The sequence below is a fragment of the Stigmatopora nigra genome, chromosome 12 (assembly GCF_051989575.1).
Source record: "Stigmatopora nigra isolate UIUO_SnigA chromosome 12, RoL_Snig_1.1, whole genome shotgun sequence".
NCBI classification, from domain to species: Eukaryota; Metazoa; Chordata; class Actinopteri; order Syngnathiformes; family Syngnathidae; genus Stigmatopora; species Stigmatopora nigra.
The window spans coordinates 4,745,595-4,754,685 of record NC_135519.1 but is presented as its reverse complement, the minus strand read 5'-3'; the positions used below and the strand labels follow the sequence as shown (position 1 = coordinate 4,754,685).

Below are 9,091 nucleotides of genomic sequence, written 5' to 3'. Positions count from 1 at the left end.
ACTTCTCAAGGTGAACGCAAGGACGATGGGGAACCGCGTGATATCGATCACATGAGAAATTCATTAAAAGAGCCGCTTAAGTGTCATTTGAACCCTGCTTTCAATTTCCGCTAGCAAATGCGACATGACGACTTCCATTCATTTTCTTACACGTTCTACTGGCTGCCATTGGATCCGATAGACGTCCAATCATTTTAACTGACAGGGAGTGAAATAATAATATAATCTGAACTGTTTTTCCTAATTGTCTTTTGTATTTAACAGGTGCTAAAGGACTGTACTTCCCCCAAAATGAGTACAAAGAAACCATTTACGTTGGGCAGAAAGCGGGCAGCCGGATCCTCCAAGTCTTCGCCTTGCTGGACAACGAGTCGGAGAAGCCACACTTCTACCTGTGCTGGTCCAGTTCGCTCAAAAGGCCCGCCTACAGCTCTTGGTTTAACATGGACGTCAACACGGGGGTGCTGTCCTTGAACAAAACCCTGGATGAGGATGACTTTGACTCGCTATGTGAGTGGCCAAGCAACCTATTGTGAAAATACTGTCCATTGTCCTCTATGTTAAGATTCAATTGGATTGCCTACGTTCTTCCCATACTGATAAGAGTGGAGTTCCGGCATCCACTGGCAGTCCCAAGATTAAAATGTCTGTTTTCTTCCCATCTTTTATCAGATAAACCTTCGTGGTCCGTGAAGAAGTTGTCCCTCTACGTCATGGTGCTAAATCGGCCCCCCAGGAAGCCCTTGTGCTTCACTAGAAACAGCCCTCGGATCATCCTGGACTTTGTTAATGCGATAATGCCGGAGTGTGAGCAGACTGATATGAAAGAGCTGTGCTTCCCTCATCGCGACTTGTCCAAACCACACATCATGGAGAATAGGTTCTCCGGAGCCGTGATGCAGCTCAGACGACTCACGAGGGTTGACGTTTGTCCAAATTACGTCATTTCTTACAGTGTGGAATCAGGTGAGTGACCACCTATTGAAAATATAGTACCTTAAAGTCACACAATCATGTATTTTTAGACACAAATCAAAGAATCTTGTCAGAGTATTAAGAAAAAATTATCAAAAATTTAATAGATCTGTAACTATTGCAATTGTGCAGTATACATAGTTTTGGCTCTGCATAGTTGAAACCGATGACCTCATCGAACACAAGCAGATTCCAATTCTACCAAATAGCTTCTTGACTCAATGGAAAACGGTAGTTGAGACTCGTTGTTTTTATCGTGCGACGAGTCGAAAATACAACTTCATTAAGTTAAGAGTTCAGTAAAGTAACCCTCAAGGCGATTGCAGGACTTTAACGCATTGACAGTGGTCCTTTTGAATGTATTCCCACAGAGACGCCGGCACCCTTTGCCGTGAATCAGAGCACTTCAGAAATGATCGTGACCGCCCCTTTGGACCGCGAGGAGCGTGAACGTTATCGACTCCTGCTGATTTGCACTGTCCGGACAGAGAGTGATGTCACCACCCTGGACACGCCCCTGGACGTTTTTGTCAACGACGAGGACGACAACGCGCCGTACGTGAACGGCACAGACACGGCAAACATTGTCATCGGTTTAAATCGCACTCAAGTAAGCAAACAAAGGGTCAGACATCTTTTGGAGACTTGCTATTTATTGTTCTTTGTCTTTTTCCAGGGTGGAATTTATGGCACATTGTCAGTTTTTGACAGGGATTTGACCTCCATATATTCTATAGACCAGAGTCACAATAAGTATGTTGAAACTTTGCTCAATACCGACCCATGGACCAGAGAAACCTTTGACGTAAAGCGAAGCTTCAGCGAGAAGAAAAGCGCTCACAATAATGTCAGAGAAACTGTGCATCACTACCGTGAGTTATGAGCCCAAGGCTGGCCATTTTGGAGAGAATACATCTCATGTCTTTCTTTCAGAGCTGGTTCTCAAGAGGAACCTGGCGGTCAGTGAAAATCGCAATGTGCAGCTGGACTACCAGGTTAATGACACCACCTACCCTGGTCCGGAGGAAAGTGTGATGCTTCACTTCAACGTCACCATCTTACCAGTCCAAATTCGTTTTGAGAACATCACGCCCATCTTCACGCTCACTCGGAGAGCTTCCATTTATGCTCAGGTGCTTCTTAAAATCATCACTAGAAAACCTAATTTCTTTCTTTTTTAAATGTATTTTTTTAAATGTTTAGCCTATCTATAAATCAGGAATTTTGGGGCCATTCAAGGATTTCTGGATAACGTCTTGTTTTATTTTTCAGTGGGAAATTATAATGGTCACCAGTTGAGCTTTTTGTGGGTCCACCAATTGAGATTAATTTTTACTGGTCCAAGTTTAAAATTATTAGGAGTGAATTTTAAACATTTTCAATGGTCTTTCAATTGGAACATTTAAAAAAATTCATTCCCATAGAAAATAAGTTATCAAATCAAGTTTTTTTTTTCACCCGCAAAAACTGGACACTTTCACCAAGTTGTAAATATATTGCATTCATTTTCTATGCCAATTTATTCAAAGCATTTCCAGCAAATACCTACATTTTAAAATTCTTGTCTTTCCTGCCATTTTCATCCAGGTGGGCAAGATTTGCGTGGAAAACTGCCAAGAGTTTGATGGCTTCAGTGTCACCTACCAGCTGAAAATTCCCGATAAGAACGTGAGCGCAGATGAGCTTTCCTGTTACGCCGCCATCAGCGTAGCCCAGGCCGCGGACGACGTGCGGGGACTACTCTACGTCAACGATTCGGAAGCTTTGCAAAGACCACAGTGTCAAGATCTACGCTACATGGTCATAGCTCGAGAAGGGCAATCACAGCTTGAAGCCAGCACTCCCATCCTATTGGTTCTGGATACTGGAGGTCTGTATAATAACCACAAATGCTTCATTTAATACGCAAAATACACGTCTGGTGTTTGTTTTTTTGCAGCAAACAAAGACGATTGGGAGAGTCAGCAGTTCCTGCCTTGTGCCGAGAACAGACGTCCGGAAGAATGTGAGACCACCAGAGGCTTGGGGGCCACCACGGGGAGATGCCAGTGGAGGCGAGGCACTGAAAAAGGTCATTTGGAAGATGACACACTATAACACTCACACTGGCAACCCAATACAGTTCAAAGTGTTCCTATAGGTAAAAAAATATATATATATACCTCCATATTATCTTTCAGGAATTGTGGAGAATTACTCAACCTGCTCGCCAGACTTGCGCACATGTCCTGATGGCTTTTGTGATGCCGTTGAAAGCAAAGATCCATCCATTTGTCCGCAAGACTGTACAAGTAAGTTCTTGGATCATTCTCTTTTTAAGGGGGAAGGAGGTTTGTGGATAATTGTTGACTGTGTACTTGTTTTGTGTGAAGGGGAAATTGTGACGGGTGGTCATAAACTGGGACTAAGGAACGGCATCCAGGCTGGCTATGGGACCTGCTACTGCTTGACTCAGCGATGCTTTTGTGAAAAGGATGAGTTTGAGGGTGAGTGGTCACATGACTGTTTATTCCTCACATTTTGGGAAAGAAATGGATAAAAAATGCTGTCGTTGACCCCAAATACTTCCACTCCAGAGGCCCTATGCGACGACATGTGCAAGACCGTCCTGGCCACGGTTCTACTCCTTTCCTTTGTGGTCTTCATCCTGCTTTCGTCCTACTTTATTCACCGCCACCACAAGAACTCACCCAAACCCCCGATAGCGTCTGCCGAGATGACCTTCCGCCGGCCTGCCCAGGGCTATCCCATCAGCTTCCCCGCTAATAACCTACGGCGAGGCTCGCAGGAATCCATTGAGACAGACACATTTAAAATTCCTGTGAGTTTCCTCTCGTGCTGCCCATTTTGACATCCGACCGTTTCAGCTATTTACTTCCAACAGGAGGATCCCAAATGGGAATTCCCGCGAAAGAACCTGGTGCTTGGCAAGACTCTGGGAGAGGGAGAGTTTGGGAAAGTTGTCAAAGCGACGGCGTTCCGATTGAAAGGAAAAGCGGGTTATACTACTGTGGCTGTGAAAATGCTTAAAGGTGAGAAGATACTAATAATCTATCATTTAAACTTCTTCCCTTGTATGACCTGGGTGTTTGTGATTGTCATCAGCCCCATATGTATTTAAAGCCCGTGTTTTTTCCCAGTTTTATTCTTTGTTCTTAAATCACCCCAACATCAATCAGAAGTGATTCAAAATGTACCATGCTGAAATTGTGGTCCTTGTTTGTCCCCAATAGAAAACGCCTCCCACAGCGAGCTCAGGGACCTGTTGTCCGAATTCACTCTCCTCAAGCAAGTGAATCACCCACACGTGATCAAGATGTATGGCGCATGCAGCCAGGATGGTAAGGACCTTCAGAAAAGCTCATCGGACTCATGGTGGGGAGGCTGAAGACCGCCCGTCTCCCAATAGGTCCGTTGAACCTGATCGTGGAATACGCCAAGTTCGGGTCTCTCCGCAACTTCCTCCGCGAGAGTCGCAAAGTCGGACCAAGCTTCCTGGGAACGGATGCCAACCGAAACTCCAGCTATTTAGAAAATCCCGACGACAGGGCGCTCACCATGGGCGACCTGATCTCCTTCGCCTGGCAGATTTCCAGAGGCATGCAGTATCTAGCCGAAATGAAGGTTAATGTTCCTCCCAAAAGACCACACCGGCCAATTCTTGTGGCTGACGGAGAATATTTTTCCCAACAGCTCGTTCATAGGGACCTCGCGGCCAGAAATGTTCTGGTGGCCGAGGGCAGAAAGATGAAAATCTCCGACTTCGGACTCTCCAGAGATGTGTATGAGGAGGACTCTTACGTCAAGAGGAGCAAGGTAATGTTGGCTGATGTCTGAGCCATTTTGATTTCCTAACTTAATGCCAATGTTGTTGTATTTTTGTAGGGTCGTATACCAGTTAAATGGATGGCGATAGAGTCCCTGTTCGATCACATTTACACAACGCAAAGTGATGTGTGAGTATGGTTAACATTTAAAAGTTACACAGAATGAGATGTGTGTTAGACTGTCTTTGGTCTTCCAGGTGGTCCTTTGGTGTCCTCCTGTGGGAAATTGTGACATTGGGAGGCAATCCGTACCCGGGGATTGCACCGGAACGTCTCTTTAACCTCTTGAAAACGGGCTACAGGATGGAGAGACCTGAGAACTGCTCCGAGGAAATGTGAGCACCCTCTTTCTTAACTTTCCAACACCCAAAACAAGCCTATCCACTTGAAAATTAAATATATTCCCCTTGCAGGTATAACCTCATGGGCCGATGCTGGAAACAAGAATCCGACAAGAGGCCGACTTTCTCTGATATCAGCAAAGAGCTGGAAAAGATGATGGTTAAAAGTCGGGTATGGTCAAGCAATACAATACAATACAATACACACTGTAGACTTGGCAATCCATGTCCAAGTTTTCCATTCATTCACAAACTGGGGCAAGTCAGCCGCCCCACGCCACATACTAATAAGCCTAATTCCACCTTGATCTGCTTTTGTCAGGATTACCTGGACCTGGCTGCCTCCACGCCTGCTGACGCCCTGCTGTACGATGACGCGCTGTCCGAAGAGGACACGCCACTCGTGGACTGTAATAACGCCCCTATCCCTCGAACCCTTCCCTCCACGTGGATTGAAAACAAGCTCTATGGTAGAATCTCCCACGCATTTACTCGATTTTAGAAACGCGGCAAGCGGGTTGTCTCTTTTATGTGATTGCCTTTCTATAGTCAAGCGTGACTGTGATCTGGCCGTCATTATTCTTCTTCTTCACCATTTCATCCTACGTTCGAGGCTCGGTCAGTGATAGGCGAACATGTCTGTTGTCTTGCATTCCATTTTATTTGGACCTGCTTCCAATGTACAGGGTTAATACTTGTTATTTTACATCTAAAAAAATATACAAAGCATTGGAGGGATTCATCAGTATGTACAAAATATAGTACATTTCATTACAATTAGTGAGACAATTTTACCATCTTATTAGAAAATAGGACAGTCAGACTAGTGGCCCGGTGGATTGAGTGGTTAGTGTGTTGGTCTCACAGCTTTGGGATCCTGGGTTGAAATCCAGGTGGGCTCCTAGGTAGGCATGTGACTTGCAATCAGCTGGCCACTGATTCAAAGTGTCCCTGGGATAGGCTTCAGCACCCTCTGTCCCTAGTAAAGATAAAGCAGTTCAGAAAATAGGGACCATTGTAAACAAATAAGATATTTGTTTCATATAATAATCCTTTTAACTTTTCAAGACCAAATTATTTATCTTTATCTCGTTTCAAAATTCCAATTTTAAGGAGCTGTGTTGTGGTGCAGAGGTTAACTCACCTGACTTGAGTGTTGGCAGGCACAGGTTCCCAATTCCCTATGGTGGAAGTATGATGAGAATGAGGATGATCCCTCAATGCTTTTGATTTGTATCTGTTACATAGCATTTAGGCATCATGATGAATTATCTGAAAAGGGTTTATTGTCAATTTTTGGGTCAAAATTGGGTGGAAAGAAGTAACATTTGAAACAGGTCCTCACTGACAAACTGTTCATTTACGGTGAAGGAAAACGGGGTGCCGCATTTGTCCATTTTGATTTGTTCCACTTGACTAGAGAATTTGCTCGGCGTCTTCTCATTGACCGAGTGGCGGAAAAATGATGTGTTCTCATTTTTAGGCATGTCGTACCCCAACTGGCCCGAGAAGAGCCCGGTACCGCTCAACAGACACGATGCCACTAATCCAGTCTTTACAAGATATGCCAATGATAGTGTTTATGCAAACTGGATGGCTTTGCCTACAAGTGCAAAAACGGTGGTGGACAAGCTTGATAGCTAGACGTCTCCCAACGTACAAACGTCGTGGCCTAGAGGTGTATATTTACAAATGACTATGTATATATCTATTCAAACTGATTGCTAAAGTTGCTTCCCTTTTTATCTCTAGTTGCACGGGTATTAAAAGTGGGCTTCTTTTGCCGGACCACCAGGTGGATCAAAGTAGGCCGTGTTTCTCTTCTGTGTTAATATTACGTACTGTTAATATTACTTACCTCGCAGTCATGTTGTCCACGTTGTATCACTGCATGACTCTCGTACCAGATTGTCTTTTAAGTGCCTGTGCCGCTTCCGCAATAGCCTCCAAATCTTCATGGGCTCTTGGAGAGATTTCCTTCCAGACCAGGAATTTAAAAGGAGGACACCTCCATTGTGGTCTTCTGTAGACAGCGGCAAGTCAAAGGATAAAACATTGTAAAGTTTCTACTGCAGAGGACTGCCCTAACGAACGTGTCCAAAGACAGATTTTTGTTAAAACGGACCTTTTTTTTCCCCGTCTTTTTTGGGTTGAAAGGTGTTGATTAAGTAGTGCTTACTCCTGTTTCATGACATCATGCAAATTGTGTATATTTCAGTTTTGTAAAAGCCAAAGTCAAGGGGAAACGTTTGTCCACTATCGAGTGCTACTTTTGATGTTTTTCTTTGATTATGTTACAGTTAATAAACAATAAAAAATTACATCTCTTGTCTTGTGTGAAATAAAAAACTATATCTAACATTGATTGTGGCATTTTCTTTAAAAAAATGACATAGTATAGTAAGCCATTTTTCTTTTTAAGTAGAAGATTGTTCATTCATTTTCTACATTATACATCCTTGCTCAAGGATCAAGTGAGGACACTTTGGAGTAGTGGTTAACTCACTTGTCTCCCGTCTGGGAGACCTGGGTACGATTCCCGGTTGTGACACTTTTTCACTTAGTTGTTTCTGTGGACTTCTTGTCAAAACACTCAAATGATTATCAGGGAAAGTGTAGTCACTTGGTTGGCGCAGTGGTTAGTTCACTGGACTCCCGTCCGGGAGACCTGGGTACGATTCCCGCTGTCGGCACACATTTTCGCTTAGTTATTTCTGTGTATTTCTTGGAAAGACACTCAAATGATTACAGAGAAAAGTGTTGTCACTTGGTTGGCGCAGAGGTTAGTTCACAGGTTTCCCGTCTGGGAGACCTGGGTTCGATTCCCGCTGTCGTCGTTTGGCTGATCACTACAGCATGTAGTCTGGAAAATGGAACAAGGGGAAGAAAAAAAAAAGAAAAACTTTTTAATTTTTATGAAACACTTAGTCATACTTTTCAGCAAAAGGTTATATTCCGAACTGCCTTCGGCAGTTCGGAAGACAGTTGAAGGACCTGTCTGTGCGAAAGGCGTTCTCGGGTCGGCCTTCGGCCGACCCTCGACCGCTTGCTTGGTCAGTGAACCGCCGACACCGGGAAGCGAACTCACGTTCTCTCCGTGCAAAGGCGAGTGTGCAACCCACTACACCAACTCGTGCCCCACTTATACATAGGTGTTGAAACGTTTTATCCAAGGAAATGGGGTGAAACACTTAGTCATTTTTTGGACAAAATGCTTCATTCCCCACTGAAGACTTATACACTTAAACACTTAAGCATTAATACTTATTTTTTTACCTGAACAATTGTGGGAAAATCTTTGCCTGCACTGGGATTTGAACCCAGGACCACAGAGGTGAAAGACTGATGACTTATCCACTGGGCCACCACCCAATGAGAGAAGATGGTAGTACTTATACTTTTACCTCTTTCATTTACCTGAAACACTTAGTCATTTTTTGGACAAAATGTTTCATCCACTACTGAAGACTTATAGTTAGACACTTAGCCATTATTTCCTATATCTTTAACTGAATAATATTTGGAAAATCTTTGCATGCACTGGGATTTGAACCCAGGACCACAGAGGTTAAAGACTGATGACTTATCCACTGGGCCACCACCGTGTGGGGAAAAAGCAGTAGTACTTCTACTTTCACATCATTCATTTACCTGAATAATATATTGGGAATATCTTTGCAGGCACTTGGATTGGAACCCAAGACCAAAGAAGTGGGAAACTGATAACTTAACTATTGGGCCACCACTCTTCAAGATTAAGTCAGTATATAGTATATAGTATAGTAAGGCTTATTTTCTTTTCAAAAACTACATAGTATAGTAAGGCTTATTATCTTTTCAAAAAACGACACAGTATAGTTAGGCTTAGTATTTTCTTTTAAAAAACGACATAGTATAATAAGGCTTATTTTCTTTTCAAAATCGACATAGTATAGTAAGGCTTAGTAT

At 43.5% G+C, this 9,091-nt stretch overlaps 1 protein-coding gene and 1 long non-coding RNA gene across 3 annotated transcripts; one reads left to right on the top strand and one right to left on the bottom strand.

Annotated features, from left to right (window-relative positions):
- The first annotated feature begins 303 nt into the window (after window positions 1-303).
- ret (ret proto-oncogene receptor tyrosine kinase) lies at window positions 304-7,464 on the top strand. 2 transcript variants are annotated; one of them, XM_077729007.1, is made up of 20 exons: window positions 304-510; window positions 673-966; window positions 1,347-1,585; window positions 1,652-1,847; window positions 1,909-2,108; window positions 2,563-2,845; window positions 2,915-3,046; window positions 3,156-3,266; window positions 3,348-3,461; window positions 3,552-3,796; window positions 3,860-4,007; window positions 4,209-4,316; window positions 4,385-4,599; window positions 4,669-4,791; window positions 4,861-4,931; window positions 5,000-5,137; window positions 5,216-5,315; window positions 5,466-5,613; window positions 6,627-6,821; window positions 6,896-7,464. In XM_077729007.1, the coding sequence occupies exons 1-19, from the start codon at window positions 444-446 to the stop codon at window positions 6,785-6,787; spliced, it is 3,093 nt and encodes a 1,030-aa protein (XP_077585133.1). In that variant the 5' UTR covers window positions 304-443; the 3' UTR covers window positions 6,788-6,821; window positions 6,896-7,464. The 2 variants fall into 2 exon arrangements, with proteins under 2 accessions (XP_077585133.1, XP_077585132.1); XM_077729006.1 differs by having other exon boundaries at window positions 6,627-7,464.
- LOC144204997 (uncharacterized) lies at window positions 5,796-8,356 on the bottom strand. The gene is made up of 3 exons (XR_013327989.1): window positions 7,002-8,356; window positions 6,288-6,380; window positions 5,796-6,122 (listed from the first exon to the last, which is right to left on the bottom strand). It is a non-coding gene; the product is annotated as an uncharacterized LOC144204997 (long non-coding RNA).
- Window positions 8,357-9,091: the final 735 nt, after the last annotated feature.